Source organism: Rhea americana, unplaced genomic scaffold (genome assembly GCF_003343005.1).
Source record: "Rhea americana isolate MKP2758 unplaced genomic scaffold, rheAme1 scaffold_196, whole genome shotgun sequence".
Lineage (NCBI taxonomy): Eukaryota > Metazoa > Chordata > Aves > Rheiformes > Rheidae > Rhea > Rhea americana.
The window spans coordinates 364034-387565 of NW_028186105.1; the positions used below are offsets into that span (position 1 = coordinate 364034).

Consider the following 23532-nt stretch of genomic DNA (forward strand, 5'->3'; position numbering starts at 1 on the left):
AAATGTCTTTCAGCAGGAAAACTGGGAGTATGTGCTTTGAAATACAGCCATGGGCTTAAGGCAAATTAACTCTGTATGGAAAGTTCTTACTTCTTGTTCCAATGAGAGAAAGAAGCCAGGACTTAGCCATGCTGAGGAGGGTCCTGCAGCCAACCCTGCGCTTTTTAGGGGCCGGYGGGAGTCTGGGAGGGGTCCTGTAGCTGTGTAGCTGTTTCTTTTCAGCTTGGTTTAGTGGCATTGCAGAGTCTTTCACTCTTCTGACTGCAGTTGTTTCCCTGTTCTGCACTACAGTATAAAATTCTCAAATGGTAGCTACACATACCTCCTCTTGCTCAGGGAGTGCAAACAGTTGACACAAGCGCAGCTTTTTGTAAGCAGTGGCTGATCTTGCAAGCATTGCTACTGAGCTTAGTTTTTATTGTATTTTTGGATTGCATAGCTTCAAGACAGGGGTTGTCTTTCTTGCCGTATAGAAGACATCTAACATTTTGTAAGTGCTACTTCAGCCTAGCAAAAAATTTACATGACAGCTGAAGAATTCAAGATAGGAAGCAAAATGACTGTGTTCTTGGTCTCCTCTGAGCTAGCTTGCTCCAGCTATTGCTGTTGTGGAGATAATCACCTCTAAGTCAGATATTTGCAGCAAATGAACGTCACAAAAATGAGCATAAATGACCTGGTGATTTTCTTATGCTATATGTAACATTAACAGTGGAATTTTATTTATAATACTATTTTGTCTCCATTCTGCAGGAATTAAAAGAGGAATTTACACGTATCCTGACAGCTAATAATCCCCATGCTCCCCAGAATATTGTCAGATACAGCTTTAAAGTAAGTGTGGCATGACCTGTAAATCCAGGATGAGATTTTTTGTCATTAGATGCTTTTGTGATTGGTTTTTATTTATAAACAAGAAAATTTCTTTAACCTGGCTTCGTCTTCTTACATATTTACTGTCGATGGTTCCTAAARTGTTTTTGCAGAGGGTAAGAGTCTGAAGTCATTGACATACCTATTTATTCAGGAAAAGCAGATAAAAATTACTCACTGAGTCCTGACAGTGAACATAATTAGTTCATTGCCATAATCTCAGGCAATAAGTTTTTCCATTCGGTGGTGATTAAAGGAGAAAAGGCGACACTATATGCAATGTGTAGGATGTTTATGTTTCAGTGTCTTCACATCAAGTGTCAATTGTTTGAGTTATAGGAGAGTTCAGAAATGTGCTCTGGGAAGTCAGTGACAAGAGCTCTATTCGTGATGAGTAGGTGTGAGCAAGGGAGGATGCATCGGTGAATACCAGGGAACTTCCAAGACTCACACCTTCACATTTCTATGTGCAGAGCAAATGCTGTTATTACCCTGGAGCAGTCTTCCCCAGATAGTTTGTACAGCTAGCTACCTAGGCTGCTGCAGAGTAGGGGATGGAAGGATAGCCCTGCCTCCCATACTTTCCTTGAAAGGGTTGCACCCCAGGAAAGAAATGAGAGCATGCAGTGACAGTTCCTCCAGCTCTGGTATTTGATTATCTCCAAATTTAGGTGGGGAGTAGACAACCATCCTAAGCCTGTCTCATCTCTGTGCTACTGTAAGAAGTTTGACCAACTGTTATGCTGGATAGGAGAGAAAAGAATCTGTGGAAGCAGATGGGGTCAGTTTCTCTTCTCCTTGGAGTTGGCWTTTTCAATTTTTATGAGATGGAAATAGGTGATGAATGATCTCTATCTTCAGATCCTTCTCAGTGACTGAAATGGGCTTGATGCTATGTTGTGATTGGTATAGAAAATGATGGTATTTTTCATAGAGAACAAATTAATGAAGCATCTGAGGTCTACAGTGGCTTCTGATTACATTTAGGTGAAACTCAAAGTCTTAATATGTGGTTTGAGCCTAGGTTGATGTCTGTGCTATATGGTGGTCTAGAAGCAAGTGCCAATCAAGCTAGCTTCAAACAGCTGAATTAGTGCAGTGCTTATTACCCTGGGCACAAAGCTAAGAGCCTGTACTGTCTCCAGGTTAGAGCTGCTGTCTCTGAATGGTTCTGCTCTTGTATAGGTATGACAGCTCATTCAGGGATCTCAGCACAGCATGATGCTGGAGTCTTCTAGTGATTGCTGTGTAGTAGAGATGTACCAAAACTAGATGTAAACTCGCTGTTGTACTGGTGGAGGACTAGAGCTTTCATGTTACTGCTTTTTTCCTTGTGTTTTGAACTTCTGGCTCTCAGTGTCATGAGATAGCAATAGCTGCTAGAAGAATTTGGTGTAAATATGTGAATCACAAATACATATTTATCAGTATGGAACTGACTTGGCTCTAGCAATTAAGGCTACACAGTATTTTTTTACTTAAAATCATATATTTCTCCCCACTTTTTTTTTTACCTATCTGTAGGAACGAACATACAAGCCAATAAGCTATGTGGATCAAATGGCCATTCACTTCTCTTTGAATGGAAACATGATACTCAAAGATTCAGATGAAGGCAGACGACAGAATGCCRGATCAAGCATTGAAGCAGGTAGGTTTATTATCTGAAACCACAATCATTCTTAGTTAACCACTAGTATCATTTATTCAACATGTTGGAGTGATCATGCTTCATGACTAGAGAATGGAATAACTTTTATTTTGGTTTGTATCCTTCTTGTGGAAACAAAGTAATAAAAACAGTGAGRTATTTGCCACAGTGCAAAAACCAGTGTATGCTTTCATGGCCAGGTGAACACTAGCATCATCAACTGAATTTTTCAGAGCTATTTTGTGGCTTTTAAATAGTTTCCGTGAATAGTTCTAGGTTGAATTTTCATCAGAGAAATCTGTACTGTTTAGAAATTTTCTCATTTTCCCACTATTTGTGAAAGGAGAAGTTATGTCACAAATCCTGCCCTTTTAAGGTGGCAACTTTCAGGCACAGTGGTACCATTGCATAAGCTCCTGAGGATGGTTATTACTTGTGGCCTCTGAGGGTCAGTGCCTCTTTGAATTTACACTTAACAAAATTTGTATGAGGATTTGAAGTAAGACAAAGTGCTGAGTGGGATCTTCAGTGCCACAAAAGCATGGATTATTGTTCCTGGCAGGGCATTGTTTTCATAGATTCTAAGCTGGCTAGTTTAAAGTAACCTTATAGCTTGATGCTAACATGACTATCCACTCAAGGCTGTGATTGGAATATAGACATCCATCATTCTCTAACATAGCTACTATATTCATTTTTATCCATATAAAGAAGAACAAACCACATTACCACTCTTTTGTACCAGTCATTCTTCATGGCTGTATGTGATTACAGCCATTTTTGCAGGGTAGAAAGGTCGAGAACTGAAGGCAAAGCCAAAAACTACCCAGATCAGTAGTGGATTTCAGAGATTTGATCTGAGTGAAAATCAGAGTTTTGATTCCAATCTAGCCAGAATTACTGGAGTAATCATTATCGTTATAATAATAATAATGTCTCCTTGTGTGGCTTTGAGCAAACCATTACCCTGCAAAATGACAGTGGGCCACAGTGGTAACTAATGAGAAAGCATTTGAAAAGGATGCATACGTAGTAATGCTTTAGAAGATAGGTCTGCAAAACATGGGATAATATACCTATTAGCTAAGGCTTATAGACTTATCTCTTTGTTATCAGAAAAGCCCCCTATTGAGGATTCTACGATAATATCTGAAGAGGCAGAGATTAAAGATGAAGAAAGCACAGAAGATATACAGGTAATTCTCCATAGTTAGCTGAGAGCTGCTCATCTTATTTTTGATATTAGTTTATTTTTAATATTAGTTTTGCAATTCACTTTATTATAAAATGGACGGACTGACTCAGAAGCTTCTGTAATTGATTTCTTTATGTCTGAGATATCTCTGCTGAGATCCTGCAGTCTCTACCAAAGAGCTGGGGTCCTCCTCCTCTTGTTTGGTTTGGAGGAGACACATAGGGGGATGACAGATACCTGCATACCAGGTCTATCTTCATCCAGAGAGTCCATCCAGATAGACTGTAGTTTTCTGGGACCTGAAAACTGCCWGGACAACCTGTCCATCCCTGAAAGGGAAATTGGGCAAAAGCAAAATGTGAAGAGATGAAAGCAGTAGGTGTAACTACCTGAAATAAGTGGTAGCCTGACTTAAAGGTAGGTGGCTAATCAGAAAAGGAGCATGCTATGAGAAGTTTGTTTTTACTCAAACTGTGTCAGGCCCTGGAATCAAGATCTGACTAATTTCAAATAAATTTCATCTCTTTAACAAGGAAATGAAAATATGGCACATGGGACTGATCCTTGGCTCTAGTTCCTTTTGTCATAGGCAATCATGCTATATTACCCAATTCATGTAAGGCTCTATTTTGAAGTAACTATCTGGTAGCTGGATATCTTCTAATTTCCAGTTGATTTCCAGCGATTTTTTCCAGTGTCAACTTGTAGCCACTTGAATTTTTGCCAACATTGTCTTCTAGCTGAAACAGCTTTTTCTCTCCAGTGTACTCTATCTGTCCTAATGTATTTCTGCAGGACTATGTCCTTTCAGTTACAATTGGCCTGGGTTGAAAAAAAAAATTACTTATTTTTCTGTTTCACTACTGACCCCTCAATCTTCAACAATAATCTCCTGTACTGGAGAGCAGAAATCCAACAGTCTGAGATAAAGCCCTTCTGAAGAGGGGAAAGCGATGTCTGATTTYTTCAGTGTACAGTTTCTGCTCTACTTGCAGGCTGCAGGGGAGGAAGAGGCAGAGGAGGCAGGAACAGCAGAAGTAGCTGAAGCAGCAGAGGCAGAAGAACCTCCTCCTCCGAGACCAAAGGAGCGCAAGCTCGCGAACCAGTTCAACTTCATTGAGAGAGCTTCAAAGACGCTCAACAACCCTTTGCGGGTATGCTGCTTCTGCMATTTCCTTCGTTTTCCTTCCTTCAGGAGGATATGTAGAGCATCTTTTTTTTATGTTATATCCTGTAATCCCTGCAGATACTGTTGTGAGGAAAAATTAGTGACTAACTGTAGTAAAATATTTGAGGTGGTGAAAATGGTGACAAAAAATTCTTGCCTCAGGGACCCTTGAGCAGCCTACAAGAGATTTTGGTGCCACTGTAAATCTTTACGTCTTTAGTTGGATATAGCATTTTTCATGTCTATTTTCTTACCTGAAAAAGAAGGCTAGACCAATGGTTAGGGCAGTAGCTGAAGGCTTGAAATCCTAGCCAGTTCATTTTTCTTTTGCCACAGACTCCCTGTGCAGTCTTATTCTTCTATTCTTATCTGCAGAACAGGGATATAAGCACCTATTTATTGCAAGAGGACTGTAAAGACAAAGGTGTTGAAGTTTCTGTTAAGCTCAGGTGCTACAGTATCAGGCTTGTGTAAGAATGGCAAATGTTTGCTGCTGCTATGCAGTACATCTCCATCCCTCTGTGCCTGTGCTTTGGGGTCAGTACAGATCCAAGACCTTATGTTCCCCACATCTCTTACTGAGCCTGTGGTCATTTGAAGGGAGTGGGTCTTCACAGGGCCCCCCGACAGAGCAGTATCAGTGATGTTTGCCCYTAGCTGAGAGGTCAGACAGCAGATTCCTCTGAGTACGAGATACGTGTTTCAGAGAGAAAATTCTGCCATTTGCCCTGCTGCTTTGGAGTCCAAATCTATACAGCTTCCCCAGAGAGCCTACCTGCCTGCTTTGCAGCCGTTTCACTTAAGGTGAGAGCCTGTAGGACTGATGAGCTTGGAGAAATCTGAGACTTACTGTGTTACTGGAGCTACTGTCTCCTAAAAGAGAAGTCACCAGTGGAGATGGAGGATCTAAGGAGAGTCTATATAGTTGCAAGGTACTTGCTCCAGATTCTGCATCTTTTAAAATCCCCATAGAGGACACAGAATCCCTGTAGAGGACTCAGAATTTTTTATTTCTCTTTCCCTAGTTCTGCATATTCCTTTCCCACTGATATTACTGAAAAGTGCTTGACTGCCTTTGAAAGCAGAATCTGGCCCTTAAATAGCTGTGAAGTACTGTTGTGCATTGTGAAGGATGTGCAATTTCCACCTCTCAGACTGCTACATTTCAGAGGCCAGTGAAATGCTACAGGCAGCTTCTTAAAAATATCCTGACACAACAGTTTTCTGAAAGAAAACACTGTTCCGTGAAATGAGTGTTTCACAGAGATATATTCATTTCATTCCAATATTTGATGAAAGGGCGATAGAAATATTATTTCAATAAGATCAAATGATTTGTTTAAAGATTATCATTTTGTTCAACTCTTTTGTTTTGACTCTACTGTATCCAAATGGGATTTTAATATATAGGTCAAAACTTTTTAAATCTGATAGCATACTATAACAGGTAGTGGAATGTTTCAAATGGTAGAGCTGACATAAAGCATTTGAACACCTTCCAAATGAAATACTGAAGTTAAATATTTTAATAACGTTGGAAAAAAACAGCCTCTTTTGGTCCATAAGAAAATCTGTTTGTAGCTGTACAACCCTTAATAACATTTGTGCAGTACTTTAGGAGCCATTTGGATGCTGAATTAGTGCAAGATCAGTATTATTCTAACTAAATGCTATGAGAAGTTAGTTTCCACAGCTAGCACTATGTCACTGCAAAGAGTTTCAGCATGTTAACGGTGTGATTCTGCTTCTTTATGCTATTTCTTTATTCAGGACAGAGCCTGTCAGTCGGAGCCTACACCTTGTAAAAATTTTTCAGCCACTGCTAACCAGGTATCTGTTTTTGACTTTATAAGCTCTTGTAGTGTATGCTTAAGAGAATGAGATGAGAGAAAGGAGAAACTAAATTGTTGTGTTTATATTCCTTGCACTGGATTGTGCTCAGATGCTGTGGTCTCTGGTATATCTGAGAACAAACTAGTGTGGCCCTATTCCCTGATGGAAGGCCTGCCATCAGCCTGTTAGATTAGACTTAGCTCCATTTTAGATAGTGGGAATGTGCCTGTTTATTCATGATGAAGAACTGTTCCAAAATTGTTATGCAGTATTTTATCCATCTCTTAAAAATGTAAAAAGAATAAATAAATAATTTTGCATGACATTTTATGTGTGAAATGTGTAGCTTTCACTGAAAGGAAATGCAGCCAGCTCTGGTGCTTCTCACAGATACTCAYAAAATGTATTTGTGTTTGTCATTGATGTGAACATTGGCTCAAAATTTATTATCTGTTTGTTGTACCAGTTGGCCACAGGAACGTCCATGAGAAAGGTTACGTGGGTCAACTGATACAACTTTTATAAAAATGTCATTGCCAGAAAGTGATAGGAAAGGAGAGGGGACAGTGTCACTGTTAAGCTGAAAACTGTAACTCCATCTATTTCCAAACTTGAAATCACAGAGTAATTGGCCTAAGATCTTCCCTCCATCCAACTGGAGTTTCCTTTGGTTTCTTTCTGACACTTAGATGATCTGAAAGCTTGAGCCAATAGAACTATTAAGATAAGAAGCCACTGCAGAAATTTGGCATGAAAATGTCTGAAAGCTAAGAGGAAAAGTTTTTCCTTGTTTTCTTTTTATTCTCTTGAATATTTGAATGAATATGTATTAATATTTTAATGTAAGCTCTTTTTTTACCCTCAACTCTTCTTCCTTCTTGTTCTTCCTTATGCTTGCATGTTCCTCTTCTGAAGTTATCTATTCTGCTCCTTCTCCCACTCTTCTCATCACATCTTCTTGCCTTTTCTGTGGTGTTTGGAGCATCCTTCCTTCCCATTTCCACCTGTAAATTTGTAACACAGTGCAGATTTTTGATGACTATTTCTGGTATCTTTCTTTATGCCAATGTTTTAGTCTTCCTTTTGTGTTTGAATCATACTCCCTCTCCAAATCTGATGTGTCAGGATTAGATTGTCTTTTCTTTGTTCTGAAAGTAACATATCTACTTCATACCATATTCGTGCTCCAGTACAAATGAATAATTCTTAAGTGGGAAAACTACTTACAGATCTACTCAAGTAAGACATTCTTGGCAGAGCAGAAGATGTAAAACTGCTCTCAATTTAAATTTGATCATATGTTGCAGAATTAGAGTCCAAGATTTAAATTGTGTTAAGCAGATATGATAGAATTTTCCAACACCACATGAGAAATGTCATAAAGCAGATGTTTAATGCAKGTTTCCTATTAAATACTGTTAAAATAGCCAGACAGGGCTGACAGAATGTCCTACGGGAAAGATGTAGATGTGAAGCACCAAGAAGGGAGTTGGGGTAAGGAAATACTTAAGAACACAATACTGTCTTCTCAAAAAGTAAGACATATCCCATGAAGCTTTAAAAATACTGAAGTGCAGTCCTTCACTTTTTGTGCAAGAAACAAGCCCACCATCTTCTGACTAATTCCAGACTGATTCCAGGGGGAGCATTACTGTTGTGAACATTATCATGTCTTTATGATGGTGCAGATGTTTGTTTTCTGGAGTATAATCATGTCCCTATAAGCCTTGTCTCTGTCTGTCTTTCAGTGGGAGATCTATGATGCCTATGTGGAGGAGCTTCAGAAAATGGAAAAGTCCAAAGAGAAAGAAAAACCAAGAACCCATATAGCAAAGAAAGAAGAGAAGAGAAGGGGAAGAAAGTCAACTACTCTGGAGACACAGGTACTACCATGTGTGCAGTTCATAATCCTGAGAGAAGCTCACTCAGAATGATAGTGGATGCATCCATAGTGCAAGTTAGATGAAATTCAGCAATTCATGTGTAACTAGTTCTCTCAGCTGGCCCTAAGAAATGCAGAAATTATTTTTTGCCAGGAACTGTATTTCCCAAACTCCTTTTTTGAGCTGCTGTATTTTTTATGAGAATGCAAAACAGTGAGACCGTACTCTTGACTTCAAATTTTGATACCCAAATGAGATTTGTGGCTTTCTTGTGATGTGCATTATCAGTTTTGTGTTCCATTTTTGACAAGCATGTGAGGGATAAATGAATGAAATAAGTAGAAACACTGTCTGAGSTTTCAAGGAGGTCTAAGGGATTTAGCTGTTAGCAATAATTTTCCAATTTTAAAGTCAAAGAAATATGTGATCCTTTCGAAATGTTGCTGTTTTTAGTATAATGTTGTATAATTATCATTTATGATTATATACCTGTAATATAGATAATATATACTTTATATAAAAGTTATTAATAATTAGTTTTAAATTATTGAAATCTAAGCTTACATATGCAAAATTGAATAGTGATTCTGGGTGGCTTGACTGAGGAAGGAAGGGCTGGATCTTTGACATTTATTCATTTAGTTGGACAGTGTCAGAAACATCTTTGCCCAATGTTTGAAGTGCTGTAATTCGGTAGTTACACAGCAAAATGGTATCTCAGCCATGGCAACGAGATCATCGCCAGAGAAGGTCGGCCGCCCTGAACGCTCCAGGGTGGCAGGGTGAATGGCAAGGGCTGCGGCAGCCCAGCAGCCCCCGCTAGCCTGGCTTTTCTCAGCAGCAGGTGTCATAACTTGTGCCAAGCTCATAACTCAGAAGCTGCTCTGAGCTTGCTGCTAGGCTGATACTGGTTTCTAACCCAGGTTGCTCCAYCAGAGTGGTGTAGGAGTGCCCTGCAGTCATGCTACGGTCCATCCCCCAAAGTAGCAATGATCCCATCTTAAAAATGTCATCCCACTTCAAGCACTGGGAAAACAATACAGCAACCTCTAAYGATTTGCTTCATGTTCCAGAATGTTTTCAGGGGATTCAGGAAGTTTTCATTGGGGTTTGATCTGTACAGAATTGTGGGTAGTTTTTTTTCTTCCTCTCAGTCTGTCTAAGTTAAACCATTTAGAAGACAAACTGAAGTAGTTTTTGTAATGATTAGAGCTAAATGCAATGAAAACTATGCCATAAAAACGCAGAAGTRAAATCTTAGCTTGCCGCTTGAATAGGTGTAGTTATATCCTTGTAACTATGATATACCTCTGTAATATATGCTGGCTTCTGAAAATGGCTCTAGCTGTAGGAATATAAGCACTTTTATTCCAATACAGCTGAGTTGGCAGTAGAAGATTTTGCTGGTTTAGCTACCCCACTATAGCTCTGCCATCAAAAGCCTCTTAGAGTAAACAAACCAGGAACATATTCTGACAGGCTTCTTTGTGTGAATTGTGCCATTGAAATTCACAGTTCTTTCTAAAAGTGATAAATCTTTCACCTGAGTAAGTGTTGGAGAATTAGACCTGAAGTCAGCAATATAATTATGGGCCTAATGGATGGATTGCTAAAAGCTGATCGTTAAAATGAAATAAGAATTCTGCCAGTGAAACGACATTGTAACAAGCTGCTGCGTGCTCCGTTGACAGCAGTGGGAAGCTGCAAACCATGCACCCATGATTCCCCCTTTGGCACCTTTCCCTCTGAGCACTTTCCAAGAGGATTGCAGGGAAGCTAAGAAGTCAGTACACTGGAAAACTGAGAGGAAAAGCTTCTTTATGCGGAGCCAGTCTCCGGAATTGAGACTGATTGTGAGAAGTGTGTGAGAACCCTGCTGAATTTCCCAGTCATTAACATTAGAGACATGCAACTTGACATAATCCAAGGCTAGAATCTGATTTACAGCAGGTATTACGTCTGCTTATGTGTAAGCCTTTGGAAATAAAGGTCAGTGGTGTCAGAATCTGTACCTCTAGTCTCTAGTCAGCAAATGGGGAAATGAGTTTTGTGGACCTGCCGACACACAGCTTACATATTTTGGGTACACATAGTAATTTGAACAGAGACATCCCAGGTAAGCACTTGCTGAGGGCATCCTGCCTTTGGTCACTGCTGAAGGGAAATGGTGGAACATCCAGCAGGAGACACGGCTAGTCTATGCRAAAGGCTGAAATCAAGGATGCAGTGGCTAGAGGCACCAGTCAATACCTGAAGAGCTTAAAGCACTTACACTGGTGCAGACCAGCTCCTCTTACCCTGAGATTACAGGAGATGAAATCACAAGTGTGATAGCATGGATTTTTACCAAATTATCAAAAGAGGGGTGAAACTATGCAACTGGAGAATAATAAAGATGGAGTATATGTAGAAAGGGTAAAAATGGTTCCATTAATGTGACCTTTAGTGTTAGAATTAATTTGGAGGGAAAGAATAGTTAGTGACTTGAGAGTAAAATCTGAAATAGAATAAAGTAGCATGTGAGTTTACCAAAGGTGTGTCCCAACAATCTCATGTCTGATAAGAGAACAGTTGTGGTTTTCTTTGGTAAGGAAAGTATAGTAAAGCTAATCCACCTAAAGTTCTGTAAAGCTATTGCTGTAATATCTTTTGGGAAATTATTAGATAAATGGGAAAGGTGGTTGTTAGTACCGAGTGGAAGGGATTTCTGGAAAGGAAAACTGTGCATTTGGGGATTGACTAAAAGACCTTTGATGAGGTGAGGGCTTACTGTTTGAAGTGACAGCGATAAACGTGACTATCAGTGAGTTGTTAAATGGCTATGAAAAAGGCAGGTACGTTGGTAGAAAATGTTCTGTGAGGGTTAGCAGAGAAATACGACTTCTGTTATGCAAGGCACTGGGATAACTCATCTAGAAGTATAGTTTTGGTTGCCTCTTTTCAGTGGAGGCAGATTACAAACCTTGATAGGTATGGAAAAGAATGGAAAGCTTGAACACAAGAAGTGAGTAAAAACAATTGATTTATTTTACTGGTAGAGCAAAGGTGGAGAGGGAATCTGAGATACTGGGGAATCTGAGATTTCAGAGAGGGACAKGAATTATTAAGGTTGAGAACAGTGCGACAGAAGTACAAATAGATATGAAGCATTTAAGAACATGTTAAATCTGGAGCTTACCTTACTGAGGCAGGGACAAAATCTTCCATGTCGCAGGAGGGAGTTTGGGGAGCTTGTGAACGAGAGAAAATGTGCCTGGTTCTAGGGAGGATCTAGAACCAGTAACCCACTGTTGACCTTGAAGCTTCTTCCAGCCTTTTTTTGAATGTGCTCTTTCACACTGGTGTGCCGGAAGTAATGTCTTCTCTTGACTCCTCTAAAGCAGAACTGGTCACATGATTGCTTTAAAAGTCTAAAAAATATTAAATTTAACACAGAAATATTWATTCCTGACTCATGTGATTGGTGGTGATCTCAGGTCCTGTCTGACTTGTGCATCCCACTAYAGCAGTACAGTTAACTTTGAGATAACCCAGCCCACAGAGTTGTAATTATTATTTGGAAGCTCCTGGATGACCACCAGTTATTTCTGAAATAATCACTGAAATCTGAATGCAATTAATCTTCACATAATTGTTCAGCTAGAAATTCATCTTAGGGAACGGATGAGTTTGTTGGAACGATGCTATGGAAACTACTAACTCCCTTGTCTTCATTCAGCTGTTTACAGAGTATCACTATTAAGAGCAAATAGTGAAAATGAGCAGATGAGAACAATTCTGAAAATGAACAATTGCTTGATGTTATTTGAGATTTACAGTGRATGTTTGCAGTATATGAAGGTGTTGGCTGTCCTACGGATGACTATAYGGTTATACCATGCTTTTTTCTTTGAAAGTGGAGACTTCTCCTAGTAACAGTATACTTTTTGCCAGAGATACAAGCAGCTGTTGCGTTGGTTTTGGGATGGGGTTTGTCTTCTGGGTGTGCAACTATACTTCAGTGTATACAGAGCCCTGTTTCATGCACCAGTCTGTTGGAGTTGCACGTTGCAACTGTCCAGCTGCTGAGAGGCAAATATGAAGCAATTAGTGTTAATGAATAGTAGAGCAAGACCAAGATATTTATTTTCAAAGTACTAGCCCATTATCCATATTAACATATGATTCCATTAACTTTATTGTCGTTCTAAAAATAACTTATGCACAGAAATAAACAAAACAATTTTGTTAGTTGATGAGCTCTCATTATGTTTGGCTACATGTAGCCCAGAGTTGGCCTGCAGAGAAAAAAATCAGTTTCAAACGGATCTTAAAGAAGATAAATTAGGCCTATCACTGCCATGGAAGATTTATTTCACAGTAAAATTCAGAATAAATCAAACCCGAAATAGCGCATGATCCAATGAGAAAATAACTTACTCTGATCTAGTTTAATGCCAAAAATATAGTTATTCATGGCTGCATTGCTAGCAGCCCAGCTAGCTGATAAAAAAGCTGACTTAAAGCTCTTTCAATTTATTTGGACAGTTTCCTACATTGCAGGAAAAAGTCCATTGAATAATACATTGTTCCTGCATTTACATTTTTTTAAGGTAAGACTGTTTCCCACCAGCGAAAAAATAAATTAAAAAAGACTATTACAGATGATACAGGCTATAGCATTCATATTTGAGAACACAATAAAATAATCCTTGCCTTCGGATTTTCGCTCCAGAATGATGTCTCTGGCTGAAAATTCAGAGTATTTGGAGTGCAAGTTTTCTTGGACATGTAAGAGCTACAGCTGCTTGTGTCTGTAGGGAACAGCATTGCCATTCTTCCACAGCTCCTTCCAGTAGTTCATGCATGATAAAGGGAGGAGAAATTTTTGCCTACGAAGTGGTAAATTGTAGGTGAATGGAAGGCAGCCTTGCTAACTAACACACTTGATGAATCAGTAGGACTCCAGKGTATCTTGTAGCAGTACCGTGCAACTATGACTTTTACCATGTTGGAGAGAACAAATCATATTGTAACCTTTCCAACATTTAGCCTCTGTGAATTAAGCTTACTGAGAGCAATATACTGGTAGGAGCCAGTGACATTTTTATAGTTGTGATGCCACTATTGCCGGACAACTGTTAGCACAGGTGAATTCTTTTTTGAGGAAGCGTTTTAGAGAATGACAGGTCCCATCATGGCAGAAGCAATAATGGCAACCAGAAGTCAAAAGAGTGAAATCTCAGCAATTGAGAGTTTTGATTTCTACTTGAGATGTTTCAAATACCCKCTTTCTCTCCTTCTTTCATTTCTCTTAGTATTTRTGAAGTTGTAATAATGTCTAAGGAGCATCTTGAAGAAAAACAAACTGGATTAAAATTTGAAAACCTTTCTCCTTTTCTCCATTGCAAGATSTCACCCCTCAAAGGGTCCCCAGTACTTCCCTTCAATTATTTTTGAAGTTTGAGTATTTCTCACATAACTGACCCTTAGCCATCTGAAATCTGGCCTACATACCTTCACATATGCAAGTTTGCCACTTGTAGTGGCCACAGACCAGAAGGATGTGATTTTCCATGGTACTTAAAGCAAGCAGGAGCTGAATTCTTCTTGACTTTCCACAAGAGCTGGACAACACACTGTCTTTTATATATTGTATGATCTTATTGATCTGCATGTATGCATCAAGTTGGAATTACCAKTGATTAACTGAAGGACTCCTAATCCCTTACCATTAGGTGCTGGTGTCAGGAGCTTCGGGTTATCCTGTATTCAAGTAAAGATTGAAGTACTCAAGAGTTTTTCAGTCAGACAGGGCCTGAAGGACTTGTAAACACATGGAATATACATTTTTTCTTCCTTGTTTTTCTTTTCAACAGAGTGATGATATAACCAAGGTCTCAAAGGCTGCCAAAATAATGGAGCGAATGGTGAATCAGAACACATTTGATGACATTGCCCAAGGTACGGCCCTGCTGGAAGACGTTTGCACTCAAGCCAGTATTCCTGCAGATGAGTGACCACAGTTGTAGCAGGTTGGCTCATAGTAAAGGAAGCAGGCCAAGAGTTTCAGCAAGTTATGCCCAGGCAGAGATTAGCAGTGTAAGATTAGGGCATAGCTGGTGCCTTTATGCAAGCAACTGGKTTGTTGCCTTACAGCATGTTGGCATCTCAGATGTCCTGCCTCAGCCGAACAGTTTTAAAATGGAGCCAAAATGAGCAGGGCTGGCAACCTGCTGATGTACACAAGGCAAACAGAACAGCAGACCCCAGTCACTTAATGRGCATGCCACATCAGCCCTGCTGCCAGCTGGCGGGGGCCAGCAGGACCAGCTGATAGGTACCAGCTCAGCATAGCCCCCCGGAGCGTGTTCCACACAGCTAGTGCAGAGCAGCCCCCTGGCCGGCATACAGCTCCCAGCCATGGGGACACTCTCGTGTCTATGCCATTTTGCAGGGATGTTGTTACGTTTGTTCATCTCCCTYCCAGAAAGGCCACAGCCAGTGGCCTGTGTACTCAGAGCACRAGGACACGGGTAGCTGTGTCTACTYGCCTGACCAAAGCATTTTTCTCTACTCTGCTTTTCTGCATCCACAACCTTGTCATTCTTCCAGATAAGAATCCCTCATCCTTTGATGCTTATGTGGCAATCTGCCTTGGTGACATGCACARACAGAGAAACTAATAGTCAGATTATTCCAGGTGTCCTCAGAAGAATGAGATCTTTTGACTCAGTGTCCTACCCTCTGGCCTCTGGACTGTGGTTTGGGAGACCTGGCTTATAGTCTTAGCCCTCCCACAGCCCCACTGGCCTTGGGCAGGTTACTCCTCACTCTAGACTTCTGCTTTCTTTTTTAACCTGTGTCTGCTTTTGGACCATAGGCTTTTTGGTGCAACGACTTGGTGTTTTGTAAAGTGCATTTACAGGGCTCAGGTGCTGTTTTGAGATTAAGACTTCAGGATTGAAGCAGTTGTTATACAAACAATTGGGTTTTAACAGAGCCTTTTCTAAAGCTTCCCTGGCAGTGCACCGTGCTATTTTGCTTCAAATTTATTAACTAGGACTTAATCTTTGATTTTTGTTTTTAGATTTTAAATATTTTGAGGATGCCTCCGATGAATACAGAGACCAGCAGGGAACTCTCCTTCCACTCTGGAAATTCCAGTATGACAAAACCAAGAGACTTGCAGTTACTGCCATCTCCTGGTAAGTCTTTTTATTGCAAGCTTGCTCTCAGGTGGTTTGCAGGGGGAATGGAATTAAATGTCATACCGCCTTGCAAGACAGCACTTGTTTCTCTGGGAACACTGTTTTAAATAATTACAGTCAGCTATTTTTGGCAGTATATAAGCATGACAGGTGCTTCTGGATGGAAAGTACCTTCTGTGAGACTGAGTGGTGCCAGGCTTGCACCTTTCAGGAAAAGGTGAAGACAAAGCAGCCTCTGTGTCCAGTGCTAGGGCAAAGCAAGTGCAGTTAGCAGAGCAGATAATAGTCCCTTCTTGAGCAAGCTGGGAGACACATGCCATACCTTTGGAGACTATTAAGTAGGAATCAATCCTGCACAGTCTAGGGCAGGAAAAGGGACAGTGATTACATTTTTGACAGTACCATCACAGGAGAAAAAGTAAAGCAGCAACAGGAGAAATGCAAACATTGCATGTGCCAATCAGGTATCAGTATAGACTATAAGATGCTGAGACGCTGATACTAGACAAAACCTTTATGAATGACTGTGACACATTTAAAGTGCTGCTCCAAGAAGGGTAACCTGTTTACTCATGGTCTTACAAAGTTATTTGTGCAGACAACTGTGGTAATTTTGCCTAACAGTCGGCTTTTGTATCTTTGTTCCTAGTCAGTCCAGAAACTATCACTAATACTTTCAAATTGGCTCTCTTTTTCTGAGGCATTAGTTATTACCATGAAAAAACTCTCAGCACCGTGAATGAGTCCTTTTACTTTTTAAGAGGCTTGGTGCACCCCAGAATTGGCCTGGTTCATGAACTGAGCATGAGATTGATATAGGTGTCTCCTGCCTTCTGCTCCCCTTCAGCTAGGCCTCCTCTCACTTGTTTGCAGCTCAGTGTCTTGCCAAACAAGGTCTATGGAGAGACAGAGCATGACTGAAGTCTCATGTCCATTCAAGCCATTGCAATAATTATACTTTAAGAAAGGACAATGCAATTATGTGAGAATTACAAAATAATACTAAAATGAGATATAAAATTGGGAGGAATTACATCTTCTGTAGGTACTATGTGCTACTGTTGTTCTTACCTCCAGGAAATAACAGAAAGATGGCCTTGGACATGGAGAAATAATTTCAAATTGAATTATGCAATAAGGTTTCCAAATTTACTTTTTTCCACACATTGTTATTAGTGACAGTGCTCCTAATGGATAGTGAAAAGTCATTAGGATTCCTAGGTATTAGCACAAGTGAAAAAGGAGAAATGAAAAGAGAAGTGTTTTTACTTTCTCTGTTCAGAATAGGAAGTTGGAGAAAACATTCATTGGATAAGTTTTACATACATGTAAGTTAGAGAATTTTTATCCATTGTGTGCTATGAGAGCTCAGGGGCAGCAATAGCATTGAGCTTTGTTCCGTGAAAACCCTACAGTAACTGCACATAGCAGGGGCAGTAAGGAAGGTAGGTGTCTTTCAGTAAAGGGACTGTAGGAGGCATCATCGATAGCTAAGCGCCTGTAGTCATTATGCTTCAGCAAATATACTGGTCACCAGGCTGGGTCAGAAGGGAATTTCCCTTCATGGTCTGTGGTAGTTGTCATGAATTATTGAACTGATAGCTGTCTCTTGAACATTCATCCTTACGTAGTGACAGGTTAGGGAAAGTGAGTATGYGGGATATTATTTTGTTGTGGTTTAGAAGCTCCTTTATTCTTGCCTTGAGTGATAGAAGCTGACACATCCCTGCCTTTGCCTCTTCCTTGAAGACTCATCTTTAAAAGTAACTTTTCAGTGATTATGAAACGTACAAGCCAAACGGTGCCAGAGATTGACATCCTGTCTCAGTCTGTGCGCTTTTAATCCTTTTCTTGTACTGCTGTGGTCTTCTAATGTTCTATTTCTTTTATGAGTCTCGAGTCTAGAAAAATTATTCATTCAAACTTGACTTTTGCGTATGCTCACAGRGTCAAGCCCTTAGACTGTACACAGTCCTATGAGAATGGACTCTGATGTTAATGTGTGAAACGCTATGCATTTCTAGTGAGCTACATAGTTAATAATAAATGCAATCTTATATTAATTCTCTCGTTACAGGAATCCAAAATACAAGGACCTTTTTGCAGTGGGATATGGCTCTTGTAAGTAACAAATATGAAAGTGTGATTGAGAGATTTAAAATATTAAGGTGGTGCATTGAGATTAAATCATATAATACTCTGGGCATAGATTGCATCTCGTAGGTGATCTCAAGTGATTTTGTAGGAGTTCACTGAAATTTAACTCAAGATCACAGAATCAGTAAGGTTGGAAGGGATTAGGCCTTCACATGACATAAACATCTAGAAAAGCATAGGCAATGGTAGCCAGGGCTTTTGCCTTATGGCAGTGCTGAGTTTTCCTTTGGTCAAGGACTGGCTTCTAGAAGCACCAGTCAATCCTTTGTATCTTTTCCCTTGGGCTCTGACTGGCATTTCCCTGCTCCTGCCCTTYTGATTGTTGAAGGACCAGATCTATTATGTTTTGCCCGAAGCCAATCCTGGGAGACTTCTCTAAGTGTAAACTCATTGCTTTCTTGTTAGATGATATCTTCTTTCAGGGTATCTCAAAGGATAAACTCTCCAGTAGGACACTTCAGGCCTGAATGTTGTGAAAAGACTCTTCCCCTGAYGTAGTATCTAAGATTGGACATAGGATAATTATCTGCTTCAGGGGTCCCTGTGTATCTCCATATTAATGTATGGTATTACTGCTCTCACATTCAGAAAATGGAAAAGAATTCTAACAAACAGATATTTTCTCACTGTTTTGTTACTGTTTTGTTGTGTACATTACACTAAACTGCTCATTTTCTCTTCCCCATGGTCAGCGATGGAGTAGTGCCTTAGAACAATACTATTGACATCTAATTTCATCTTCTGTTACCTTCCCTGAATGTAACTATCCTAAACCTGGGATCAGTATCAACAACCTTACTTTCCTCCTGTGTGGCAACTCTTGTTGCTTACAGACAAACTGACTGCTATATTCTAAATTCTTGCCTTTGCTTCTGCCCCTTTACACCTGTCTAGACAAGATAGTAAGGTCACTACACATAAACATTATCTCTTGCATTCTCTACTTGCTTCTACTTTCCAGCTGGAACTGAAGCACTGACTGTAGTGAATAGCTTTTTAGTCTAGRGACAGCATTCTGGTAGCTTCCCCCTAGGATCACTGCCTCCCAGGGAAATTCCTATAGGATGGAGTCCTGATTGTAGACAGGATTCCGTCAAGCTTTCTGAGGTTTCCTCACCAAGGTAGTGTTCACTTTTCACTGTTATCATGTCAGCAGGCTACTCCATACATTTCCTGGGACCTCTGAAAGTGCCTCTGGGACTCATTAAGACTCTGCTCTCCACTATTGGTAGTATGAGTAGAATCAAGTTGCTGGCATTCTCATATAGGGGAGGTTGACCTTAAAACCTCACCTTTACTTGAGATGGATGTTGTTATCAAAAGGGAATGTAGAAGAACCACCAAATCTCAAACTAGGTTGCAGAATGGTTCTCATTATATCTGCAAGAGGGACCAAGTGTGTTGATCCAGTCAGTCTTCCCATCCTCTGTACCAGGATAGTTGTCCTTCTTCCTTGACTGTTATTTATTTATTTACTTAAATAAAAGATGACTCTGGAGTAAGGCACTAATGATTTTCTGTCTTGCTTGAAATAGGTAGAAACTGAAATGAAAATCAGTCATGTTGCTACAGGTGATGGTATTTGAGAATGGTAGATAGCAGTATTAGTCATTAAAACTTTTACCTCAAACACTGCAACTGCAGAAATTCTTTGTGGAGGACAGAGTGGGGAAGCCAAAGAGGGGGCCCTACCTCTTTGCCCTCCATCCATTTAGGTTGCTCTACACGTACTTGAAAATTATAGTTGAACATTTTTGCTAGTGTTACTTGGCCTGAAAAAATAGAATTTGTTGTGAATATTCTGAACTAACAAGGGAAGTAGTTTGGTGTTTGCTTTCAGGGAACAGGTTTTTTTTGTTCGTTTGTTTTTTTGAAAGGATGCTGAAGGATCTCAGCTGTAGTAGAATGGCTAATGAAATTCTTTGTTGAGAAATATAATGYGTATGGGATAAAAAAATCCTCAGTACTGACCTCCAAGAAAATTGCTATTATTCAGGAAAGTGATCTTGAAGTCATTCTGAGTTTTTCTTTTCAAATACTCAGTAGTGCTCAGKAATAGTCAAAAAGACAGAACAAATATTGGCAGAAATTACTATGAAAGAAAAGTAAACAGAACTTCTGGATACTATAGAAACAAAATAGAAAACAACAAATGAAACACCAATAGAAACAACAATAGAAAATGAAACAGAAAACTAAACAAGTTCCATGATAAACTGACATCTTGATTACTGTGTGCAACACTAGTTGTGAACTCTGAAGAAGAATATATTAGGCTATGGAAGAATTGGAAAAGATCTAGAAAAGGGCAAAAAGGATGAGCWGAAGTATATATATAACAACTTCTGTATCAGAGAGAATAAACACACTAAGACTCTTAAAATAGATGAGGAAGAGGGGATGCGATACAGGTCTGTAGTATCCTCAGCGGTATGGAGAAAGTGAAAAGAGGTCAAATAGGTTACTGTTTTCTGTAACACAGGAATGAGAGAGATCTTATGAAACTGTTGAACAACAGGACCAAGGCAAATTTGAAATACAATAACGTGATACATAAAGATATTGTGGAACTTTTGTGCCTGTCCTCTATGCTCTGGAGGACAAAGGTATACATGGATTCAAAAAAGATTGAACAAATTGATGGCAGGCCAGTTTGCTGATGACTGTTGGAAAGGAAAAATCAGCTGATTCACTAAGTTCATAACTGCAAGTTGCTGGAAGCTCTGAGAATGTATGTGGGAACAGAYCTATATTTTCCCTGATTCTTATGCTCTTTCTTTAAGCAGTTACTGCTCAGTACTCTCGGGAGACAGTATAGTGGCCTTTAGGGACCTTCAGGGTGGCCCAAAAGCTATTTATACTTCTGAGGATTGTATTCTGCTTTCAGTATTGCAACATTACATTTTTATCTTAAAAAACTCAATTTCCTATTTGGCATGTATTTGTATAAAGCATGAAAACAACATAACAGATCCTAGCTTTGGGAAAATGTGTCAGTTCAGAAGCTTGTGCCTAGCACTGATTTGATGCTGCTAAAATTAAATATGTCTTCAATGTTAACAGGCCCAGGAGGATCACTCCGACTTTTTGATAACAATATTGAGAACAATATTGTGCCGGTATGATGGCTGAATATTTCTTTTAAGCTGTGAATGTATTATTTATTGACATTTTGGGRCATTTGTATATAAATTTTAGGACTATCACTGTTTGCCAATACTGACGATGCCAGTTATTAATGGTAGTTATTTAACTGTTAGTGTTATATTAGAATTTATCTTGAGAAAGAAAAATCAAACAGTTACAGAATTAAAACTTAATGGTTGCTTAGTTGCTAGTGATTTTACTTGATTATATTTGTTACAGCAGACAGACTGAAGCCTTTCTAAATAATACACCAACTTGCTACTCCAAAGGGGTTCCTATTACAATGCAGAAAACATTTATCAGCCAAATAAGCAAAGAGAAAATACTAAAAGGGAAAATGTGAGTCCTATTTGTGAATAATTTAAGAACATTTTTATGGACACTCAGTGTCTCCACAATCAAATAGAAAACCCTGAAGGACATGAAGGACATGGGTCTGCTCCGTCTTAATTTATAAATATTGTGTGTGCTATGTGACTTTTTAGTAGCTGTAAGGAGTATTTCTTGACTACATTGGRTTAATTAAAAGAGGCTATTGGAGAAAAAATGACAGGAAATCAAACCCAGTGATAAGATGCCCCTAGGACAAACATATCAAAAGTCATTAAAAACTAGAGCTGGTCTATGTTTTCATCCATGAGGAAGAAGTAAATAGAAAATCATTACCAATAAAATGTTCTGATGAGATAAATAATCTAGGAAGTAGTAAGGAATGGAACAATCAAATCAAAGATATAGAGTGATTTAGATTCCTTTGGTAGCTGAGTACAAGAAATCACTATGTATTACAATATCCAAGTGTGTGCCCATACTTCTAAGAAAATAAATTCAAGTCATGCATCAATGGAGGAGCCTTATCTTGAGGAGCAGTTATTTTGAATAAAGCTTGAAAACTGCAGGGAATACCCTTTCCAGACACGTAAAGGACAAAAAAGTCATTGGGAGTAGTTAYGGGTTTATGAAGGGAAAATCATGAAGGGAAAATCATGCTTAACCAACCTGATAGCCTTCTACGATGAGATGACTGGCTTGGTGGATGAGGGGAGAGCAGTAATGTTGTTCATCTYGACTGTAGTAAGGCTTTTGACACTGTCTCCTGTAACATTCTCTTAGACAAGCTGATGAAGTATTTAGTAGATAAGTGGCCAATGAGTAGGACTGAAAACTAGCTGAACTGCTAGACTCRGAGGGTTGTGATCAGTGGCACAAAGTTTAGCTGGAGGCCAGTCACTAGAGGTGTACCCCAGGGGTTGATAGTGAGTCCAATAGTGTTTAATGTCTTCATCAATGATCTGGACAGCAGGGCAGAGCACAGCCTCAGCAAGTCTGTAGACAGTACAGAATGGAAAGAAGTGGCTGATAAACCAGATAATTATACTGCCATTCAGAGGGACCTAGACAGACTGGAGAAACAACRGGAAGTGCAAAGACCTGCACCTGGGGAGGAATAATCCCCTGCACCAGTACAGACTGGGAGCCCAGTGCCTCGAGAGCAGCTTTGCAGAAAAGGATGTAGGGATCCTGGTGGACAAGAGGTTGGCCATGAACCAGCAAAGTGCCCTGATGGCAAAGAAGGCAAATGGTACCCTGGGCAAYATTAGCAAGAGTGTTGCTAGGAGGTTGAAGGAGGTGATCCTTCCCTTCTACTCAGCACTTGTATGGTCACATCCGATGTATAATGTCGAATTCTGGGATCTCCCTTATAAGAAAGATGTGGACCTACTGGAACAAGTCCAGCAAAAGCCACAAGGGCGATTAAGGGACAGAAGCATCTGTCATATGAGGAGAGGCTGTGAGAGCTGGGACTGTTTAGCTTAAAGAAGGCTTGGAGGAATCTTATTAATGTTTATAAATATCTGATGGGAGGGATAAAGAAGATGGAGCCAGACTCTTCTCRGTGGTGACCAACAACAGGATGAGAGGCAATGGACACAAAGTGAAATGCAGAAAATTTAATCTGAACATAAGGGAACACTTTTTATCTTTGAAGGTGATTGAGCACTGGGACAGGTTGCCAAGAGTGGTTGTGAAATTCCCATCCTTGGAGATGTTCAGAACAGGATTAGACATGGTTCTGAGCAACCTGCTCTAACTGACCCTGCTTGAGCCAGGGGGTTGGACCAGGTGATCCTCAGAAGTCCATTCCAACTCCAGCTATTCTGTGATTCTGCAGTGGTGAAACCCCAGGACTATACTGCAGTTAGGAAAGGCCTTTGATCCTTGACTCTCTATAAAGGGGCATTTTGGAAAGGAACTGAGAGGCTCTTTTACCCTGGTATTTAGTGTGCTGGCGTGGTCCCCCTGGAATGGTGTGCTCGCTTCTGGTTTTGACATGCTGAGGAGTAGGGTCATAAACTGTAGAGAATTCCAAAAAGAATGAAAGAATCTTAGACCTGGAGGACTGACCTTAGAAACAAATGCAAGGAACTCAGTCT

The 23532-nt window shown here is 39.9% G+C and overlaps 1 protein-coding gene across 1 annotated transcript in view; it reads left to right on the forward strand.

Annotated features, from left to right (window-relative positions):
- DNAI1 (dynein axonemal intermediate chain 1) overlaps positions 1-23532 on the forward strand; it is a 137439-nt gene that overhangs the window by 12521 nt on the left and 101386 nt on the right. Inside the window, exons 4-12 of the mRNA XM_085303022.1 lie at positions 754-834; positions 2398-2524; positions 3641-3720; positions 4715-4873; positions 6658-6717; positions 8469-8603; positions 14462-14546; positions 15673-15790; positions 17871-17914. Of these exons, the coding sequence (XP_085159148.1) occupies positions 754-834; positions 2398-2524; positions 3641-3720; positions 4715-4873; positions 6658-6717; positions 8469-8603; positions 14462-14546; positions 15673-15790; positions 17871-17914 (889 nt within the window). The remainder of the gene's footprint in view (positions 1-753; positions 835-2397; positions 2525-3640; positions 3721-4714; positions 4874-6657; positions 6718-8468; positions 8604-14461; positions 14547-15672; positions 15791-17870; positions 17915-23532) is intronic.